Genomic DNA, 23712 nt, shown 5'->3' on the forward strand with positions numbered 1-23712 from the left:
AAAAACATACAAAGTCCTCACATTTGTAGAATTGGCTCTGAAGTGCTCATGCCTCTACTAGCGAGCATTTTGGAGGTTGTATATCAGGGGTGGGGAACCTTATTTCTGCCAAAAGATATTTCTACCATAATTCGGGGGCCGTGCAAAATCACCAACTTAAAAATGATCCTGCTATATTTGGTCAAATATTTAATTAGCTCTTCCCAAATGTGATGGCTGGAGCTGCTTCTCTTTGGCGGGATGTGTGATGTTAGGTGGAATGAGTGATGCTGTTACTCAAAATTGCTTTCCCAGGCTTGTATCCATCTGGAGCACAGTCAACTATTTGCAATGATACGTTTTATAAATAAAGAGCACCACATCCCCTGCATGGTAGTGCATTACCACAGCGTCATGAGACACTACTCCTAAGAAGATTCCACTGTTCTGGTGAAGGCCATGTTATTGGCCGAAACGTAAACTTTTTCTATACAGTGGATGAACCTGTATCAATAAAATATCCTTATAATTTTTGCATCCACTTTGGAGTGCCGAATCGATTTTTTAAGTTTTGTAAAGAACTTGCAGCAGTAAGTTGTTCTGAACAGAGATGTACATTATACTTCAAGTTTCCTCACAGTGGGAAATTCATCACTGCTCATGTAATGTTTATAGAACTCAAGCAGTATATACATCACATAGGAGACACCAAGACTGCTGTATACAGCACATCAAAGACACAGAGACTGCTGTATACACATTACATAGGAGACACCGAGACTGCTGTATATACATCAAATAGGAGACACTAAGACTGCTATATACATCATAGGATACACAGAGTCTGCTGTGTATGTATTACATAAGATACATTGATGCTGTTGTATATGCATCACATATTATACACTGAGAATGCTGTATATACATTCCTCAGGAGTCAACGAGATTGTTGCATGCATAACATAGGAGACAGTGAAACTGTTGCATACATCACATATGAGACAATGAGACTGCTGTATACATGACACATGATATACTGAGGCTGCTGTATATACATCACATGGTATACACCGAGACCAATGTATATACAGTACAGACCAAAAGTTTGGACACACCTTCTCATTTAAAGATTTTTCTGTATTTTCATGACTATGAAAATTGTACATTCACACTGAAGGCATCAAAACTATGAATTAACACATGTGGAATTATATACTTAACAAAAAAGTGTGAAACAACTGAAAATATGTCTTATATTCTAGGTTCTTAAAAGTAGCCGCCTTTTGCTTTGGTGACTGCTTTGCACACTCTTGGCATTCTCTTGATGAGCTTCAGGAGGTAGTCACCGGGAATAGTTTTCACTTCACAGGTGTGCCCTGTCAGGTGTAATAAGTGTGATTTCTTGCCTTATAAATGGGGTTGGGACCATCAGTTGTATTGTGCAGAAGTCTGGTGGATACACAGCTGTTGGTCCTACTGAATAGACTGTTAGCTGCTTTTTTCTTGCCATAATACAAATTCTAAGTAAAGAAAAACGAGTGGCCATCATTACTTTAAGAAATGAAGGTCAGTCAGTCTGAAAAATTGGGAAAACTTTGAAAGTGTCCCCAAGTGCAGTGGCAAAAACCATCAAGCACTACAAAGAAACTGGCTCACATGAGCACTGCCTCAGGAAAGGAAGACCAAGCGTCACCTCTGCTTCTGAGGATAAGTTTATCTGAGTCACGAGCCTCAGAAATCACAGGTTAACAGCAGCTCAGATTAGAGACCAGGTCAATGCCACACAGAGTTCTAGCAGCAGACACATCTCTACAACAACTGTTAAGAGGAGACTTTGTGCAGCAGGCCTTCATGGTAAAATAGCTGCTAGTAAACCACTGCTAAGGACAGGCAACAAGCAGAAGAGACTTGTTTGGGCTAAAGAACAAAAGGAATGGACATTAGACTAGTGGAAATCTGTGCTTTCGTCTGATGAGTCCAAATTTGAGATCTTCGGTTCCAACCACCGTGTCTTTGTGCGATGCAGAAAAGGTGAACAGATGGACTCTACATGCCTGGTTCCCACCATGAAGCGTGGACAAGGAGGTGTGATGGTGTGGGTGTGCTTTGCTGGTGACACTGTTGGGTATTTATTCAAAATTGAAGGCATACTGAACCAGCATGGCTACCACAGCATCTTGCAGCGGTATGCTATTCCATCCGGTTTGCATTTAGTTGGACTATCATTTATTTTTCAACAGGACAATGACCCCAAACACACCTCCAGGCTGTGTAAGGGCTATTTGACCAAGAAGGAGAGTGATCGGGTGCTCACCAGACCTGAACCCAATCGAGATGGTTTGGGGTGAGCTGGACCGCAGAGTGAAGGCAAAAGGGCCAACAAGTGCTAAGCATCTCTTGGAACTCCTTCAAGACTGTTGGAATACCATTTCTGGTGACTACCTCTTGAAGATCATCAAGAGAATGCCAAGAGCGTGCAAAGCAGTCATCAAAGCAAAAGGTGGCTACTTTGAAGAACCTAGAATATAAGACATATTTTTAGCTGTTTCACACTTTTTGGTTAAGTATATAATTCCACATGTGTTAATTCATAGTTTTGATTCCTTAAGTGTGAATGTACAATTTTCATAGTCATGAAAATACAGAAAAATATTTAAATGAGAAGGTGTGTCCAAACTTTTGGTCTGTACTGTACATAACATAGTATACACTGAAATTGCTGTCTATACATCACATAGAAGACCCTGGAGTTGCTGTATATACATCACATAGGAAACGCTAATATTGCTGTATGTATCACAAAGGAGACACTGAGATTGCAGTGTACATCAGATAGGAGACACTGATAGGATATACTGTGGCTTCTGTATACTTCACATGTGAGACACAAAGACTGCTGTGTATGCATCCCATAGAATACAATGGGGCTGTTGTGTTGTATATACAGAACAGGATATGATGGATGATGTATACATAGCATAGGAGACACTGCGACTGCTGCCTTCATCGAAATAACTGAATGGGAGCGCAGAATGCACTAACTCCTCCTACAAAGAATGCACTGACGCTGGCTGCAGAATTCAGTATTGAACTCTACGTGCAAGTGCTCGCAATCTAAGGAGGGTTGGCTGCTGGCAAAATGGGTTAGCGGCTCAAGCGCTGCAATCCCCAGGAATCTATCAGGACGCTGAAGAAAATGTCATTGTCAGCCCACCCCTGTTGTAGTAGGACAAGAGATTGAGCTCAAGTAAAACTGATGGGAGAACTTACCTCCAACTTTGACACTGACAGTATGGAGCTCTTCATCTAGATGGAAGCAGTGAGCAGCCGTCAAGATAAAAGATCTGCTCACAACGGTTCCTTTACATGTCTCTTGAGACCCTGGACGCTTAAAGTAACAAGAAAGAGAAAGTGTCACAAAGTCTGGTTGCAAGTGAACAGAAAAGAGAGAAAGTGGAGCAAATTTTAATCTTAATTTACGCATGCTCATAGATGAAAAACACACAAAATTCATTATCCCAGTAAATTAGAATACTTTATAACTCCAGCTTGAAAAATGATTTTTTAATCCGAAATGTTGGCCTACTGAAATGTATCCAATGAAAAAAGAAGAGAAAAACGGCTTGCACTCACCAGGCCCGATGAACAGTAATAGTCTTTATTAGAACATATGCAGTAAAATCAGGGAGAACGTGTCCATGTAGGATGACAGCTGTTTCGCGCGCACCCGCGCTTCCACTGATCCGATGTCATAGAGGAAATGAGGTAACCATTTATGCAAAAGTAACCCCCTCCCATCCAATGACATCACACATAACAATCCCCTCCTATACAAAATGTGAATACAAAAAACATCACCCAAAAGAAAAAATCATTATTAAAACTTAGATTAAAACAATGCAGCTTAAACCCAAAATAAAGGGGAAAGTGCCTCACGTCTCAAAAGGAGACCTAGAAGAGAGAGCTAAAAATGGTCCTTTGTTTGCCAGCCGTCGAGGTAAAAGTATAAAGGATATGTTGGTACACAATCGGGTACAGTCTAAATGTAAAAATTGGTTAACAGAGGGCACCCCTAAAGGCAACTTTAAATGCGGACAGTGCAATTTTTGCTCTTATCACCTTACGGGAAAAAACTTTAAAATTGGTCCCATAGATCATGTGGTACGTGAGTTTATTTCCTGCAAAACCACACACGTGGTGTGCGCTATATTATGCCCTTGTGGCTTGTATTATATAGGTAAGACTTACCGTCCCCTGTTTGTTCGGATAAGAGAGCATTTTAATTCGGTCCGCACTGGGAAGGGGGTTCCCTGTCTCATTAATCATGTTAGGCAGGCACATCATGGCGATATTAAATCGCTTTCCTTTGTAGGCTTAGAAAGGGTGTCTCTACCACAGGGGGGCGGTAATCTGAATAGGCTCCTTTTGAGACGTGAGGCAATATGGATAATGCGCACGAATGCCGTAGGACCAATGGGCCTGAATGAGAGAATCAACATGTCGGTCTTTTTATAGATTAATTCGTCATGAATATTACAGTACATATTGATTTTCCCTTCTCACTTTCCCCTTTATTTTGGGTTTAAGCTGCATTGTTTTAATCTAAGTTTTAATAATGATTTTTTCTTTTGGGTGATGTTTTTTGTATTCACATTTTGTATAGGAGGGGATTGTTATGTGTGATGTCATTGGATGGGAGGGGGTTACTTTTGCATAAATGGTTACCTCATTTCCTCTATGACATCGGATCAGTGGAAGCACGGGTGCGCGCGAAACAGCTGTCATCCTGCATGGACACGTTCTCCCTGATTTTACTGCATATGTTCTAATAAAGACTATTACTGTTCATCGGGCCTGGTGAGTGCAAGCCGTTTTTCTTTTCTTTTTTCATTGGATTGTTATGCACTTTTTTGGCTGTGCACCCGGAGTGCCCTTGCATGGATGAGTGGGTAGTTATACTGGAGCAGCTTTACAAGGCACACCGTAAGATGATCGCATAAGGCAGCAGTGCGGGAGCGATACCTTTTGTCCTTGGACTACTGAAATGTATGTTCAGTAATTGCACTCTATACTTAGTCGGGCTCCTTTTGCATCAATTACTGCATCAATGAGGCGTGGCATGGAGTAGATCAGCCTGTGGCACTGCTGAGGTGTTATGGAAGACCAGGTTGCTTTGATAGCAGCCTTCAGCTCATCTGCATTGTTGGGTCTGGTGTCTCTCATCTTCCTTTTCACAATAGGTCAGGTGAGTTTGCTGCCAATCAAGCACAGTGATATTGCTGTTTTTGAACCAGGTATTGGTACTTTTGGCAGTGTGGACAGGTGCCAAGTCCTGCTGTAGAAAGAAAATTCCATCTCCAAAAAGCTTGTCGGCAGAGAGAAGCTTGAAGTGCTCTAAAATTTCCTGGTAGATGGCTGCGCTGACTTTGGTCTTGATAAAACATAGTGAACCAACACCAGCAGATGACATGGCTCTCCAAGCCATCACTGATTGTGGAAATATCACACTAGACCTCCAGCAGCTTGGATTGTGGCCTCTCCACTCTTCCTCCAGACTCTGGGACTTTGATTTTCAAATTTAATGCAAAATGTACTTTCATCTATAAACAACACCTTGGAGCACTGAGCAACAGTCCAGTTCTTTTTCTCCTTGGCCAGGTAAGAAGCTTTTGGAGTTGTCTATTGGTCATGAGTGGCTTGACACAAGGAATCCTTGTGAATCTCCCCCAAATTTTGAATGGCCTTTTCTGAACAATCCTTTCAAGGCTGCGGTTATTGCTTGTACATCTTTTTCTACCACACTTTTTCCTTCCACTCAACTTTCCATTAATATGCTTGGATAAAGCACTCTGTGAACAGCCAGCTTCTTTAGCAATGACCTTTTGTGGCTTACCTTCCTTGACGAGTGTGTCAGTGACTGCCTTCTGGACATCTGTCAAGTCAGCAGTCTTCCCCATTATTGCCCAGGCCAGGGCTTATCCAGACATCAGAGAGACCATAAACGCTATCTTGGTCTGGTCTGGAGGAAAGAGGTGAGCCTGGAGTGTGAAATGAATCTGACACTGTTTGATGAAGCCATGGTTCTCCTTTGGGTCTCCATCATATTGGGACGGAATTGGAAGCTAGAGCTTAGCAGTTCCACCAGAAACTTGAGCATTAGATGGTTTCCCCGGAGAGGCTGACTGCCCAGAGGAGGGTTGGCCAGATGTGGTAGAAGCTGAAGGCAGGACGGACATTGAGGTGGACAGACCATACAGCTGGGTTGCCACCACATTGATGGCTTGCATAAGCTGGTCCTAATGCTCACGCTGAGAGCGGACCTCCTTGTACAATTTGTCAGCGGGGTCCATGGCCTTACCATAATATAACACTGGTAGGTGTAGACCCACTGCACCACAGGCCGGGCTTACACTGGAGGGGTGTGACTATGTGTCTACTGAGTCTTCACTAGGACCTCTGATGGTGAGGATAGGCTGGGTTGCCGGTAGACACCATATACCACTACAAGGCAGTGCCTGGGACTGCTGCAGCTGATGGGCCAGAGGCGTTGGTACGAGGTACAGGTGGGCGAGACAGAAGTGTAGTCAGACAGTCCGAGCATGGGGTAGGCAGCGTGGTTTCACAGTACAAATTCGGTTCAAAGGATGGAGAAGTCAGAGTGGGTAAACAGGCCAGTCGATAACAGGAGACAGAGTATGGAGACATGCATAAACAAAGTGCTAGCAGGCTAGGAACAAACATTCAAACAAAGAGCGGTTGGAGGATCTCTGCCTAATACAGATCCTGCTGGCACAGGATAGGCCAGGGAACCTAATCTCTGCAGGACACAGCAGGGTTACATTTCTGTAGAGACCAGCCATGCCCCCTAAAGTCAAAAGCAAACCACATGCTAATGCAGCAGTGCCGAGAAGTGCTGCAAAAGGCAAACTCAGTGAGAAGGCCTGACTCGAGAAGTCATGCAGTGCCCACAGTGAGTAGGGTCGTGCCGAGGAGGCATGCAAGTTACTGCAATGACACACAGTTTATGTAGAAGACTATAAATACATCAGTATTTATTTACAGTTTTCTGAGTCAGGAACACCATCACGGCATTACTGCCCTGACTGGCGTATGCAGCCTGATGAGCAGAGGGGGCCCGCAATGGGCCCCATCTCTTCTGCTCACTGGGCCCCAGCGGCAGGACTCTGCCGGTGCAGTAACTGAACCTGCGTCCGAGATGCAGGTTCAGTTAAACTCTATTGCCATACAGGCCCGCACGGCAATAGTTAAAAGCCTCCAGTGAATAGCAGGCTGGCAGATGACATCAGCGCGTACGTGATTGTCATTCTCTGGTGAGACCACACTTGAAATGCCTGGAGGGAACATCGTCGTTGGACCGCGGCCAGGTAAGGAGAAAGTTTTTTTTTAAATTTGTATTGAAAGCGTCAAGCCGCAATATGTTTCGATAGCCAGATGGAGACACATGGACCGTGAGTCTCCATCTTGCCCCATCTATCTCCATTCTGCCCCATGATCCTGCACCATGTGACATGGGGTAAGATGTAGACAAGAGGCAGGATGGAGACATGGGGCAGGATGAAAACACATGGGGCAGGATGGAAACACATGGGGCAGGATGGAGACATGGAGCAGGATGGAAACAGATGGGGCAGGAACATGGGGAATGATGGAGACAGATGGTGCAGGAACGTGAGGCGGGATGAAGACAGATGGGGAGGATGGAGACAGATGGGGCAGGTTCATGGTGCAGGATAGAGACAGATGGGGCAGGAACATGGGGCAGGAGGGAGACAGATGGGGCAGGACGGAGACAGATGTGGCAGAATGGAGACAGATGGGGCAGGATGGAGACACATGGTGCAGGATCATGGGGCAGGATGGAGACACATGGTGCAGGATCATGGGGCAGGATGGAGACACATGGTGCAGGATCATGGGGCAAGATGTAGACATGGTGCAGGATGGAGACATGGGGCAGGATAGAGAGAGATGGGGTAGGATTATGGGGCAGGATCGAGACATGGGACAGGATGAGACAGATTGGGCAGGATGGAGACAGATGGTGCAGGATCATGGGGCAGGATGGATACACATGGTGCAGGATCATGGGGCAGGATGTAGACATGGTGCAGGATGGAGACATGGGGCAGGATAGAGAGGGATGGGGCAGGATTATGGGGCGGAATGGAGACATGGGACAGGATGAGACAGATTGGGCAGGGTGGAGACAGATGGTGCAGGATCATGGGGCAGGATGGAGACAGATGGGGCAGAATCATGGGGCAGGATGGAGATAGATGGGGCAGGATGGAGGCAGATGGGGTAGGATCATGGGGCAGGATGGAGACACATGGTGCAGGATCATGGGGCAGGATGGAGACAGATGGGGCAGGATGGAGACAAATGGGGTAGGATCATGGGGCAGGATGGAGACACATGGTGCAGGATCATGGGGCAGGATGGAGACATGGCGCAGGATGGAGATACATGGTGCAGGATCATGGGGCAGGATGGATATTATGGAGACAGATGAGGCAGGATCATGGGTCAGATGGGGCAGGATTGGATATCACATGGGGGCAGAATGGATACTCATGAGGGCAGGATAGGAGAAAATATGGGGCCAGGATGGGAGAACATATAGCTGGAGCTAGGAATGAGACACATGGGGGCCAGCATGGGGGATATTATTACCATAGGGGCTAATATAGGGATGTTGTTACTGCAGTGATGTATTTGTTTTATTTTTTAAGGATACTTTTTTAAATGGGGGCGGTCCTGTTACTGTGCAGAGCAACACTATGTCGCCTTTTTTTTCTTCATCTGGTGTAGTGTAGAAGTTGGGAAAAAATTAAGTAATGTGCTCTGCAGGCGGTGCTCTAGATAACTGTTATTTCCTGCATAGACGAGCCCTGGCTGGAAGAAATTACGGCAGTCTGTGCTGGATGAAGATGAAAAGCAAAGATGAAGGACTTCACCTAGAGACATCACTGGTGAGTCAGTGTGTTACCTGTACGCTGACACTATACACTGTATACTATAAACAAAAGAATATCAGTCATAAACTATGCCATATACATACATCAAATGGCGACTCAAAAGCAATGCTTTATAACAGGAGAAACAAAAGAGTAAAAAAATAGCCAAAAATTACAAAACAACATTATTTATTGAAAAATCTGTCACTAACTTACACATAAAAATTAATGTTGTCAAAAAAGAATTTACAGTATATGGTTTACAATAAAATTGTGACTACATCCATGGATACAATCAATGCCCCAGGAATATAGGACGGGACATACGTAATTACCACAAAATTAAGAGATTTCAACAAATGGACAGCATATATGTCAATTGCTACCAAATAAGTGCATATATCTCAGATATATAGTGATTAACAATAGTGCAATTAGATTAGTGATAATTTAATCACTATACATCTTTGTGAGTTCATGCAGAATAAAATGTGATTAAATAAAAGGAATAGCTACAGATATGTGCAAGAGTCCTGTCTGGATCCTGGTCACCTTACCTATGAGTAACTATTCCCTTCAGATTCAGGGGTCTCAAATGTGCAGCAATCTCATTTCAAGACCACTTTACTAGATGGTCATGACTTTCTGGAAGCTTACTGGCACCAGATAGAGGTTTTCTTTATCGATTTTAAATGCAGTTCAAATGTAACCTTGGATTTATGTGATATAGTTGATGTATATGATATAGTTGATGTATATTTATGTTATGCTCACCTATGACTTTCTTACACTACATCTCCTCTTGTACATCTAGGGATTTCTTACTCCTGGTATAATGTAATGAACCAAGCAGATAATGACTTACCGTGATGGTAATTTTAGCTATCCAGGGAAACACTTCCTCTAGGCCATCATTAGAGCCTTGGCCCTCATTATCTTTAAGTCGTTCTTTGGAAAGTCCACACATCTGAAGAACTTCTGTATCATCTAAAAGTAATTTGTTAGAAGAAGCAGAATTGATGAAAGACAGAACCTGTGCAAACAGGGCCAGTTGGCGGCAAAAACTTATGGTGGTGCCACCATCCTACCTACTGTATGAGATTTGAACCACAAATGACCTCACGTCAAGCATATACTGTATATAGGAGTGGATTCCTTGCTGGCCTTTAGGACTTAAGGTCTAAGACCCCTAAACTTCAAAAAAAGAACAGCCATGAATATACTTACCTGTTTTCATTACCACTTTGGCAGCCTATTTGTGCTGTCCAGAAAATCTTCATGCCTAATGTAGCATGTCTTGATTCATTCTTTACATATATGCAGCGCCCCAGAGTCCTGGTTGTTGCAGTACTGTGGCTCCGCCGCTAAGGGGGGCTATGGTGCGTCTGATGGCACTGAAGGAGTTCATCTGACCAGGTATCACAGACACCAATACATTTCACAGTCTGGCCTCCAGGGGGAGCTAAGGGTTCTATTTATTAGGCCACTCCTCACAAGCTGGTAAAACTGGGGGTTAGGCAGGAAGTTAGAACAGAAAGCTGACTGGGTTGGAACCAGGCAACACCTTGTGGCAGAGGGTGTTGTAGGGGAAGATTCGGAGGGGTCCCTGTCAGGGGTGGGATCCTGACAGAGGCCTAGCAACCAAAGAGAACGTTACGGGACCGCGCCTGCATGATATAGCGGCGGTACCCCAAGAAAGGATAGGAAGCGAGATTTATTGTGCTGAGTGAGAAACGAGTTCAACGCACAAGGAGAATACCAGTAGGAGTCGTGCTGTAAGACGAGGCAACATCCTATTGAGGCGCATAACCGGTGGCCGGAACGCCGAGGAAGTATAGAGCTCCAAGCCAAACTTCGAACCTACGGCAGGACAGTCAGTTACAGGCGGGCTGTCTCACCCAGACCCAGGAAGACACAGGGGGGTAACAACAGGAGTGGGGCGACGCAAGAGTCCCGGAAGAGCTCCGAGCCTCCCGTCATACGGGTGCGTCCTAACCGTAAGATCAGGGGGACGTAGAGGGAGAACATCAGATCGAGTTGTGAGGGAACACGAGAAACAGACACAACAGTTGTGGGGTACTATCCCGTAAGCACAGCAGGGAAGGACCACAACACAAGCGCAGGAAGGTAGGCACAGATTTCCACCTGCAAAGGGAACTCTGGAGGTGCCATCGGACTGGCCAGACTTGCGCAGCCCTGTTAACCGTATTCCGGATTGAGGACTCAGAAGCCTTCAGTAAAGAGGTAAAGAGACTGCAACCTGGTGTCCTCGTTATTGACCGCGACCGGCACAACACCGCACCATAACATCAGCATCATCCACATCTATTATTGTACGCCCCTCAGCAGGGTCACGGACCGGGTCTAGCCACCGTGACAACCCCAGAGCAGAGACTCAGAGGCCCGGTACCGGGTACCCCTCGGCCATGCGACAGTGGGGGCGCTGCATATACAGTAGATGTTATGTTTATACAAAGTTAGTTGTCTGTTGCTGCCATTTACTGGCCATTGTTATTAAATGTTTTCATATGTTCTCTCTCTCTCTCTCTCTCTGTCTCTCCCTGTAACTCCTCCTATCTTGTTTCTGCACATCATGTTCTTTCTGGTCAGTGCCATCTTGGAAGACATTTGCATTAGAGCTGGAGACAGGATTCTCCTGTTACCTCTATCCTCCACCCTCCATCTTTATTCCTCATCCATGTCCTTTCATCCTCTCTGACATAATTTATCAAGGTGCTGTTAATAAACTACCTAAAAGTATGTCCATTGCATCTTCCTTCTTGGATCGTCCACGTGCAGCTAGTCAGGCAAGAGAGGAGAGGATAGCGAATAACCTATCTACTATTGCTGTACAGAGATCTGTAGTCAGATCCTTCAAACACATCTGACCTTCATACATCAGTGGCAGAATACTATTCCTGCCTTTTGTCAAGGCTTCCTGCGGCTCCATACCAACATGAACAATTAATTTATTGCACACAATAAGGAGGAAAAAAATGTAAATGTTCTGACCTATCATTTTGTCAAAAGCCTTCTTCATGTCATTTATATTTTCCATCTTGAAAACATGCTTCTCATTATCTTTCTTGGAAGCAATGTCATTGATTTCCTCTTCGCTTATGTTTTTACCCAGGCCGAAGACATAAACATCTATAAATGAGAGAAAAATAATTTAAACGGGGATAATTTTAAATATTGAGGAACAATGAGACTATAAATGACTAGATGGTGTCCCGATTCTAACGCATCGGGGATTCTAGAATATGTATAGTAGTATATAGCACAGCCCACGTAGTGTATAACACAGCCCACGTAGTATATAACAGCCCACTTAGTATATAACACAGCCATGTAGTATATTGCCCAGCCATGTAGTATATTGCACAGCCACGTAGTATATAACACAGCCCACGTAGTATATTGCACAGCCACGTAGTATATAGCACAGTCATGTAGTATATTGCACAGCCCACGTAGTATATAACACAGCCACTTAGTATATAGCACAGCCACGTAGTATATTGCCCAGCCACGTAGTATATTGCACAGCCACGTAGTATATAACACAGGCCACGCAGTATATAACACAGGCCACACAGTCTATAACACAGCTCATGCAGTATATAACACAGCCCACGTAGTATATAACACAGCCACGTAGTATATAGCACAGCCAGGTAGTATATTGCACAGCCAAGTAGTATATTGCACAGCCACGTAGTGTATTGCACGCCATGTAATATATAACACAGGCCATGCGGTATATAACACAGGCCACGCAGTCTATAACACAGCCCATGCAGTATATAGCACAGCCCACGTAGTATATAACACAGTCACGTACTATATTGCACAGCCACGTAGTATATTGCACAGCCACGTAGTATATTGCCCAGCCACGTAGTATATTGCACAGAAACATAGTATATAACACAGCCCACGTAGTATATAGCACAGAGACACAGTATATAACACAGGCCACGCAATATATAACACAGCCCATGCAGTATATAACAGCCCACGTAGTATCTAACACAGCCCACGTAGTATATGATGATGATGTTCGTCCTTCGTAGTCGAAGATGACCATGACTTCAGGGTTAGAAGAGAGTTAGTAGTTATGGGTCCGGAGGTGGCTGATGAATGCAATCCGGGCCCTGAAGGTTCGCCCACATACTTGACATAAGGAAGCAGATGTGGTCAGTACACCAAATTCTACTTGTGCCTTGCGGACAGCGCGCTTTCTTTTTGTGTCAAAGATTTTCCTATCTTCTGCTGCACGTGCTCCTGAGGTGATCCTGCCCCACCAACCTGGACGATCCAGGGCAAGCTCTTCCCACTCGTTGGTGTTGACTTCCAGGTTTTTGAGAGACACCTTAGGCAGTCTTTATAGTGCTTCTTCTGCCCTCAACTGCTCACTTTCCTTGGCATAGTTCTCCGTACAGCAGTTGCTTTGGTAGTCGGCTGTCAGGCATTCTAACCACGTGTCCAACTCACCTGGCTTGGACTTTCAGCAGGAGAGTGTAAACGCTGCAGAGCCCACTTTGTTCCAGAATTGCCATTTCCGGGCCATTGTCTTGCCACCTGATGTGGAGGAGTCTGCGGAGGCAACTCATGTGGAAATGATTAAGCTGTTTAGCATGCCGGCTGTACACTGTCCAGGTCTCGCTAGCATAGAGAAGTGTGGTGAGGACCACCGTGCAATAGACCTTCAGCTTGGTGGTAAGGCGGAGTCCCCTTTGCTCCCAGACGTTCTTACACAGTCTCCCGAAGGCGGCACTGGCTTTGGCAATTCTGTTATTAACCTCAGCGTCTATGGTTACTTCTCGGGAAAGTGTGCTGCCTAAGTAGGTGAAGTTATCGACTGCTTTGAGGTTTTGCTCTTTCACCGTGATACGTGGCTCCTTGTATAGTTTTCCTGGAACAGGTTGATACATGACTTCGGTTTTTCTAATGTTGATCTCGAGACCAAAACTGTGGCAAGCTTGCGAAAAACAGTCCATTTCATGCTGCATCTGCTGTTCCGTGCTAGCATCGGCAAATAATAATTCACGGATAACAGTCCCATGCACTTTTGTAACCGCCTTCAGGCGTTTTGGGTTGAATAGCTTGCCATCAGTCCTGTATCTAACCTGGATTCCATCTTCACAGTTGTTAAAGGCATCACTTAACATTACAGAGAATAGCATACTGAACAGGGTAGGAGCAAGCACACAGCACCCGTTTGTTACTGGGAAAGCCTCAGATTCGTCTCTGTATATAGCAATGTGGGCACCATATATCTGTTAAGAAAAGAATTAAAATAAAAAATAGTTATATACTCACCTTCCGGCGGCCCCCGGATCCAGCCCAGGCGTTTAGCGATTGCTCCTCGTGACACTCCGGTCCCAAGAGTGCATCACAGCAATAACACGTGATGATGTAGCGGTCTCGTGAGACCGCTACGTCATCATCTCGCGAGACCGCTACGTGATCTCGAGTCATTGCCGCAATGCATTCTTGGGACCGGTGCGTCACGAGGAGCGGGAAAGGCGCCGGAAGGTGAGAATATAATGATTTTTTATTTTTTTTATTATTTTTAACATTAGATCTTTTTACTATTGATGCTGCATAGGCAGCATCAATAGTAAAAAGATGGTCACACAGGATTAATAGCAGCGTTAACAGACTATGTTACACCGCGTTATGCCGCGGTGTAACGTAGTCCGTTTAATGGACTTCTAAACCGCTATGGGGGCACTGACTGGAGGGGAGTAGGGAAGGGGCACTGACTGGAGGGGAGTAGGGAAGGGCGACTTCGCGGCCGGACTATGCCCGTCGCTGATTGGTCGCGGCCGGCCGCGGCCAATCAGCGACGCGGTATTTCCGTGACAGACAAACAGACGGAAGTGACCCTTAGACAATTATATAGATAGATATTAATATAATGTAAATTATCAACATATTTTACATGAACACGGAGGAAATGTATGGAAGGGAGAGACAGCCACCAAAACTGTATCTTGCCGGCTTCCAATTGTTTTGGTGCATAGCCTTTTTAGTTCAAAGTCCTATAGATGTTGTGGCCAAATGACGTAAGTCATTTGGATATAATATGATTATTCCCTGGCGTTTACGGTCTTTGTCACCTAAGGCCTCTTTCACATTTCCGTCGGTATGGGGCCGTCGCAAACCGTTGGCTCGACGGACGTTGTGCAAAATAGTGCACAACGTGGGCAGCGGATGCAGTTTCCCGACGCATCCGCTGCCCATTATGAAGTTTGGGGAGCAGGGGGCGGAGTTCCGGCTGCGCATGCGCGGTTGGAAATGGCGGGTCAGACGGACAAAAAACGTTCCCTTGAACTTTTTTTGTCACGACGGTAGGCAAAAACACGACTCATCCGTTGCACGACGGATGCAACGTGTGGCCATCCGTCGGCAATAAAAGTCTATGGCAAAAGAACGCATCCTGCGGGCACATTTGCAGGATCCATTTTTTTGGCCAAAACAACGGATTGCGACGGATGGCAAAAAACGGAAATGTGAAAGAGGTCTAAGAGCAACAAAGACACAGAGATGATCTGGAATTCACTTGATCACCAGGTACAAAAGATACAGTGATGGTGACACTGCCAAGTAAAGTGTGAAATGTAATAGATAAAACAGAAGTGGCAATGAAATATATTTGTCTCCTCCCTGGGCTTTTGTATCTGACAACTCTTTACCCTTTGAGTTGCTAATTGATTCATTGCTAAAGGCCCCGTCACACATAGCGATTTACCAACGATCACGACCAGCGATATGACCTGGCCGTGATCGTTGGTAAGTCGTTGTGTGGTCGCTGGGGAGCTGTCACACAGACAGCTCTCTCCAGCGACCAACGATCAGGGGAACGACTTCGGCATCGTTGAAACTGTCTTCAACGATGCCGAAGTCCCCCTGCAGCACCCGGGTAACCAGGGTAAACATCGGGTTACTAAGCGCAGGGCCGCGCTTAGTAACCCGATGTGTTGTGAAATTGGATTTTGGGCTCCCCCGGTGGCCACTGGTGGAATTGAACTTGTGTGCATCATCCCCTCTGTTCACCTGTTCCCATCAGGATGTGGGAGTCGCTATTTAACCTTGCTCCTCTGTCATTTCCATGCCGGTCAACATTGTAATCAGAAGCCTTTCTGTGCATGTTCCTGCTTCTAGACAACTCCCAGCTAAGTCGGACTTTTGTCCTTGTTTGTTTTTTGCATTTTGTTCCAGTTCACAGCTGCAGTTTCGTTTCTGTGTCTGGAAAGCTCTTGTGATCTGAAATTGCCACTCTGATGTTATGAGTTAATACTAGAGTCTTAAAGTAATTTCAGGATGGTGTTTTGATAGGGTTTTCAGCTGACCATGAAAGTGCCCTTTCTGTCTTCCTGCTATCTAGTAAGCGGACCTCGATTTTGCTAAACCTATTTTCATACTACGTTTGTCATTTTCATCTAAAATCACCGCCAATATATGTGGGGGCCTCTGTCTGCCTTTCGGGGAAATTTCTCTAGAGGTGAGCCAGGACTGTATTTTCCTCTGCCAGGATTAGTTAGTCCTCCGGCTGGCGCTGAGCGTCTAGGGATAAAACGTAGGCACGCTACCCGGCTACTGTTAGTTGTGCGGCAGGTTTAGTTCATGGTCAGTTTTAGTTTCCATCCTTCCATGAGCTTGTTCTTGTGTATGCTGGGCTATGTTCTCTTGCCATTGAGAACCATAACAGTTTGACCGGCCCACAAAGGGTTAAATTAATTGGCAGAGAAAGGAGAGAAAAAAGAAGTCTGCTGAAAATTTTTTTTTTTTTTTTTTTTTCCCTTCAGTTCTGAGTGTGCTTTCAATTGAATCACTTGCAAGTCTGCCTATATTGCAGCCTTCCTCTCTCTCTCTCCTTCTAATCCTGGAATGGCTCTGTGTTCACCTGTTTAAAATGGATATTCAGAGTTTAGCTGCAGGTTTGAATAATCTCACCACGAAAGTTCAAAATTTGCAAGATTTTGTTGTTCATGTTCCTATATCTGAACCTAGAATTCCTTTGCCTGAATTTTTCTCGGGGAATAGATCTTGCTTTCAAAATTTCAAAAATAATTGCAAGTTGTTTTTGTCCCTGAAATCTCGCTCTGCTGGAGATCCTGCACAGCAGGTCAGGATTGTGATTTCCTTGCTCCGGGGCGACCCTCAAGATTGGGCTTTTGCATTGGCTCCAGGGGATCCTGCGTTGCTCAATGTGGATGCGTTTTTTCTGGCCTTGGGGTTGCTTTATGAGGAACCTCATTTAGAGCTTCAGGCGGAAAAAGCCTTGATGTCCCTATCTCAGGGGCAAGATGAAGTTGAAATATACTGCCAAAAATTCCGTAAATGGTCTGTGCTTACTCAGTGGAATGAGTGCGCCCTGGCGGCGAATTTCAGAGAGGGTCTCTCTGATGCCATTAAGGACGTTATGGTGGGGTTCCCTGTGCCTGCGGGTCTGAATGAGTCCATGACAATGGCTATTCAGATCGATAGACGTCTGCGGGAGCGCAAACCTGTGCACCATTTGGCGGTGTCTACTGAGAAGACGCCAGAGAATATGCAATGTGATAGAATTCTGTCCAGAAGCGAACGGCAGAATTTTAGACGAAAAAATGGGTTGTGCTTTTATTGTGGTGATTCAACTCATGTTATATCAGCATGCTCTAAGCGTACTAAGAAGCTTGATAAGTCAGTTTCAATTGGCACTTTTCAGTCTAAGTTTATTCTATCTGTGACCCTGATTTGTTCTTTATCATCTATTACCGCGGACGCCTATGTCGATTCTGGCGCCGCTTTGAGTCTTATGGATTGGTCCTTTGCCAAACGCTGTGGGTATGATTTAGAGCCTCTTGAAACTCCTATACCTCTGAAGGGGATTGACTCCACCCCATTGGCTAGTAATAAACCACAATACTGGACACAAGTAACTATGCGAATTAATCCGGATCATCAGGAGATTATTCGCTTTCTTGTGCTGTATAATCTACATGATGTGTTGGTGCTTGGATTGCCATGGCTGCAATCTCATAACCCAGTCCTCGACTGGAAAGCTATGTCTGTGTTAAGCTGGGGATGTAAGGGGATGCATGGGGACGTACCTTTGGTTTCCATTTCATCATCTATTCCCTCTGAGATTCCTGAATTCTTGTCTGACTATCGTGACGTTTTTGAAGAACCTAAGTTTGGTTCATTACCTCCGCACCGGGAGTGCGATTGTGCCATAGATTTGATTCTGGGTAGTAAATACCCTAAGGGTCGTTTATTTAATCTGTCTGTGCCTGAACATGCTGCTATGCGAGAATATATAAAGGAGTCCTTGGAAAAGGGACATATTCGTCCTTCGTCATCTCCCTTAGGAGCCGGTTTTTTCTTTGTGTCTAAGAAAGATGGCTCTTTGAGGCCGTGTATTGATTATCGGCTTTTGAATAAAATCACGGTTAAATATCAATATCCGTTGCCACTGCTGACTGATTTGTTTGCTCGCATAAAGGGGGCCAAGTGGTTCTCTAAGATAGATCTCCGTGGGGCGTATAATTTGGTGCGAATTAAGCAGGGGGATGAGTGGAAAACCGCATTTAATACGCCCGAGGGCCACTTTGAGTATTTGGTGATGCCTTTTGGCCTTTCAAATGCCCCTTCAGTCTTTCAGTCCTTTATGCATGACATTTTCCGTGATTATTTGGATAAATTTATGATTGTGTATCTGGATGATATTCTGATTTTTTCGGATGACTGGGACTCTCATGTCCAGCAGGTCAGGAGGGTTTTTCAGGTTTTGCGGTCTAATTCCTTGTGTGTGAAGGGTTCTAAGTGCGTTTTTGGGGTGCAAAAGATTTCCTTCTTGGGATACATTTTTTCCCCCTCTCCCATCGAGATGGATCCTGTCAAGGTTCAGGCTATTTGTGATTGGACGCAACCCTCTTCTCTTAAGAGTCTTCAGAAATTTTTGGGCTTTGCTAACTTTTATCGTCGATTTATTGCTGGTTTTTCTGATGTTGTTAAACCATTGACTGATTTGACTAAGAAGGGTGCTGATGTTGCTGATTGGTCCCCTGCTGCTGTGGAGGCCTTTCGGGAGCTTAAGCGCCGCTTTTCTTCCGCCCCTGTGTTGCGTCAGCCTGATGTTGCTCTTCCTTTTCAGGTTGAGGTCGACGCTTCTGAAATCGGAGCTGGGGCGGTTTTGTCGCAGAGAAGTTCCGACTGCTCCGTGATGAAGCCTTGTGCTTTTTTTTCTCGTAAATTTTCGCCCGCCGAGCGGAATTATGATTTTGGGAATCGGGAGCTTTTGGCCATGAAGTGGGCTTTTGAGGAGTGGCGTCATTGGCTTGAGGGGGCTAGACATCAGGTGGTGGTATTGACCGACCACAAAAATTTAATTTATCTTGAGTCCGCCAGACGCCTGAATCCTAGACAGGCGCGCTGGTCGTTGTTTTTCTCTCGGTTTAATTTTGTGGTGTCATACCTACCGGGTTCTAAGAATGTTAAGGCGGATGCCCTTTCTAGGAGTTTTGAGCCTGACTCCCCTGGTAATTCTGAACCTACAGGTATCCTTAAGGATGGAGTGATATTGTCTGCCGTTTCTCCAGACCTGCGGCGGGCCTTGCAGGAGTTTCAGGCGGATAGACCTGATCGTTGCCCACCTGGTAGACTGTTTGTTCCTGATGATTGGACCAGTAAAGTCATTTCTGAGGTTCATTCTTCTGCGTTGGCAGGTCATCCTGGAATCTTTGGTACCAGGGATTTGGTGGCAAGGTCCTTCTGGTGGCCTTCCCTGTCACGAGATGTACGAGGCTTTGTGCAGTCTTGTGACGTTTGTGCTCGGGCCAAGCCTTGTTGTTCTCGGGCTAGTGGATTGTTGTTGCCCTTGCCTATCCCGAAGAGGCCTTGGACGCACATCTCGATGGATTTTATTTCGGATCTTCCTGTTTCTCAGAAGATGTCTGTCATCTGGGTGGTGTGTGACCGTTTCTCTAAGATGGTCCATTTGGTTCCCCTGCCTAAGTTGCCTTCTTCTTCCGAGTTGGTTCCTCTGTTTTTTCAAAATGTGGTTCGGTTGCATGGTATTCCGGAGAATATCGTTTCTGACAGAGGAACCCAATTCGTGTCTAGATTTTGGCGGGCATTCTGTGCTAGGATGGGCATAGATTTGTCTTTCTCGTCTGCTTTCCATCCTCAGACTAATGGCCAGACCGAGCGGACGAATCAGACCTTGGAGACATATTTGAGGTGTTTTGTGTCTGCAGATCAGGATGATTGGGTTGCTTTTTTGCCTTTAGCGGAGTTTGCCCTCAATAATCGGGCCAGCTCTGCCACCTTGGTGTCTCCTTTTTTCTGTAATTCGGGGTTTCATCCTCGATTTTCCTCCAGTCAGGTGGAATCTTCGGATTGTCCTGGAGTGGATGCTGTGGTGGAGAGGTTGCATCAGATTTGGGGGCAGGTAGTGGACAATTTGAAGTTGTCCCAGGAGAAGACTCAGCTTTTTGCCAATCGCCGGCGTCGGGTTGGTCCTCGGCTTTGTGTCGGGGACTTGGTGTGGTTGTCTTCTCGTTTTGTCCCTATGAGGGTTTCTTCTCCTAAGTTTAAGCCTCGGTTCATCGGCCCGTACAAGATATTGGAGATTCTTAACCCTGTGTCCTTCCGTTTGGACCTCCCTGCATCTTTTTCTATTCATAATGTTTTTCATCGGTCATTATTGCGCAGGTATGAGGTACCGGTTGTGCCTTCCGTTGAGCCTCCTGCTCCGGTGTTGGTTGAGGGCGAGTTGGAGTACGTTGTGGAAAAGATCTTGGACTCCCGTGTTTCCAGACGGAAACTCCAGTATCTGGTCAAATGGAAGGGATACGGTCAGGAGGATAATTCTTGGGTGACTGCCTCTGATGTTCATGCCTCCGATCTGGTCCGTGCCTTTCATAGGGCTCATCCTGATCGCCCTGGTGGTTCTGGTGAGGGTTCGGTGCCCCCTCCTTGAGGGGGGGGTACTGTTGTGAAATTGGATTTTGGGCTCCCCCGGTGGCCACTGGTGGAATTGAACTTGTGTGCATCATCCCCTCTGTTCACCTGTTCCCATCAGGATGTGGGAGTCGCTATTTAACCTTGCTCCTCTGTCATTTCCATGCCGGTCAACATTGTAATCAGAAGCCTTTCTGTGCATGTTCCTGCTTCTAGACAACTCCCAGCTAAGTCGGACTTTTGTCCTTGTTTGTTTTTTGCATTTTGTTCCAGTTCACAGCTGCAGTTTCGTTTCTGTGTCTGGAAAGCTCTTGTGATCTGAAATTGCCACTCTGATGTTATGAGTTAATACTAGAGTCTTAAAGTAATTTCAGGATGGTGTTTTGATAGGGTTTTCAGCTGACCATGAAAGTGCCCTTTCTGTCTTCCTGCTATCTAGTAAGCGGACCTCGATTTTGCTAAACCTATTTTCATACTACGTTTGTCATTTTCATCTAAAATCACCGCCAATATATGTGGGGGCCTCTGTCTGCCTTTCGGGGAAATTTCTCTAGAGGTGAGCCAGGACTGTATTTTCCTCTGCCAGGATTAGTTAGTCCTCCGGATGGCGCTGAGCGTCTAGGGATAAAACGTAGGCACGCTACCCGGCTACTGTTAGTTGTGCGGCAGGTTTAGTTCATGGTCAGTTTTAGTTTCCATCCTTCCATGAGCTTGTTCTTGTGTATGCTGGGCTATGTTCTCTTGCCATTGAGAACCATAACACCGATGTTTACCCTGGTTACCAAAAAAAAACAAACAGTACATACTCACCATCTGATGCCCGTCAGGTCCCTTGCCGTCTGCTTCCTGCTCTGACTGAGTGCCGCCGTACAGTGAGAGCAGAGCGCAGCGGTGACGTCACTGCTGTGCTGTGCTCTCACTGTACGGCGGCACTCAGTCAGAGCAGGAAGCAGACGGCAAGGGACCTGACAGACATCAGATGGTGAGTATGTACTGTTTGTTTTTTTTTACATTTACGCTGGTAACCAGGGTAAACATCGGGGGTTACTAAGCGCGGCCCTGCGCTTAGTAACCCGATGTTTACCCTGGTTACCAGTGAAGACATCGCTGGATCGGTGTCACACACACCGATTCAGCGATGTCAGCGGGACCTCAACGACCAAAAAAAGGTCCAGGCCATTCCGACACGACCAGCGATCTCGCAGCAGGGGCCGGGTCGCTGGTACGTGTCACACATAGCGAGATCGCTACCGAGGTCGCTGTTGCGTCACAAAACTTGTGACTCAGCAGCGATCTCGCTAGCGATCTCGCTATGTGTGACGGGGCCTTAATGAATCGCAGGAGCTTCATTCCTGATAATGGCTATCATCACAGTCTACTGAAACGAGACACAGGTACATACAGTATATACATATATATGTACATATATATTACATACCTAGATAATCTTCCCGTTTATTGTCCTTCCTGATGTTCAGAATTTCTCTGATCCTCTTAATCTCCACAGTAGGGTCTCCTCCCATATTGTGCTTTCCTAAGGGGTGAAAGATGGTTGTCGTGAAGAAGAGACAATGATGTTGAATGTGTTTGTGGAGACGTAAAACAGGCTATAAGGTGAGGATAAAGCACTGACTGAAAATGTCAAAAGTCTGAAGAATTTGATAAGCTGAGCATCAGATCTGAGTTCTTTGGACATAACAGATGAGATGATTTGAGGAGTCATCCTTCATCTATTCAGAAAATGTGCACTACTAAAAAAAATTGCATTATGATCAAATTAGCTTCTAATTTTACAAATTGTGATTCTAAATGTTAGGGAAGGGATTAAACACTTTATATTCACCACTCTCACCCCCTTTGTATTACAGCTTCACTCCTGACCATTTTCTCCTCTTGATGTTTTAGGGAAACACACTACATAATATCGATTGAGAGGGGGGAGGAAATAAATCCAGAAAGATAACTTTATGTCTTTTTAGTAAAATTGCTTTATTAACCGTGCAAGGTAGGAGGGCAATGGCAACAACACAACCACCCAACAGTAATTTAAAACCAAATAACACACACAGAACACCGGAAAACTGCCTGTAGACCCATAACAAAAAATTATATTAATTAGAACCATACATATTGTAAGTAATTTGGATCAAAATTTACAAAGCCTCATAGGGGGATTCAGTCCCGTATAGTAAAAGAATCCATCAGAGAAATCACTATATCTGATACTCAATGCTAACAAATTGACAAATGGTCGAATACAACATAGTGCACACCCTAGATATACAATGCCTCAGCAAGTGCAGCTACATTAGCATGTGATCAGATACAAGATAATGCACAAGGAAAGAGCAGTAAAAATAGTTAATACATCACCCTAGAGTTGCGGTATTTTGGCAGGTGCAGCGTCCCGGTGTCCGCCCCAACGCGCGTTTCGGAACACCTTCGTCAGGGGGCGCATTGGGGCGGACACCGGGACGCTGCACCTGCCAAAATACCGCAACTCTAGGGTGATGTATTAACTATTTTTACCGCTCTTTCCTTGTGCATTATCTTGTATCTGATCACATGCTAATGTGGCTGCACTTGCTGAGGCATTGTATATCTAGGGTGTGCACTATGTTGTATTCGACCATGTGTCAATTTGTTAGCATTGAGTATCAGATATAGTGATTTCTCTGATGGATTCTTTTACTATACGGGACTGAATCCCCCTATGAGGCTTTGTAAATTTTGATCCAAATTACTTACAATATGTATGGTTCTAATTAATATAATTTTTTGTTATGGGTCTACAGGCAGT

At 45.3% G+C, this 23712-nt stretch overlaps 1 protein-coding gene across 2 annotated transcripts in view; it reads right to left on the minus strand.

The window, feature by feature from the left end:
- Positions 1-23712, minus strand: part of LOC143806106 (complement factor B-like) — an 80006-nt gene that overhangs the window by 23292 nt on the left and 33002 nt on the right. For both annotated transcript variants that reach the window (XR_013221394.1, XM_077286063.1), the window contains exons 9-12: positions 22351-22446; positions 11970-12107; positions 9823-9944; positions 3250-3367 (exon numbers count right to left, since the gene is read on the minus strand). Coding sequence is in view for 1 of the 2 variants with exons in the window: in XM_077286063.1 (XP_077142178.1) it covers positions 3250-3367; positions 9823-9944; positions 11970-12107; positions 22351-22446 (474 nt within the window). In the remaining variant the exon portion in view is untranslated. The remainder of the gene's footprint in view (positions 1-3249; positions 3368-9822; positions 9945-11969; positions 12108-22350; positions 22447-23712) is intronic.

Source organism: Ranitomeya variabilis, chromosome 2 (genome assembly GCF_051348905.1).
Source record: "Ranitomeya variabilis isolate aRanVar5 chromosome 2, aRanVar5.hap1, whole genome shotgun sequence".
NCBI classification, from domain to species: domain Eukaryota; kingdom Metazoa; phylum Chordata; class Amphibia; order Anura; family Dendrobatidae; genus Ranitomeya; species Ranitomeya variabilis.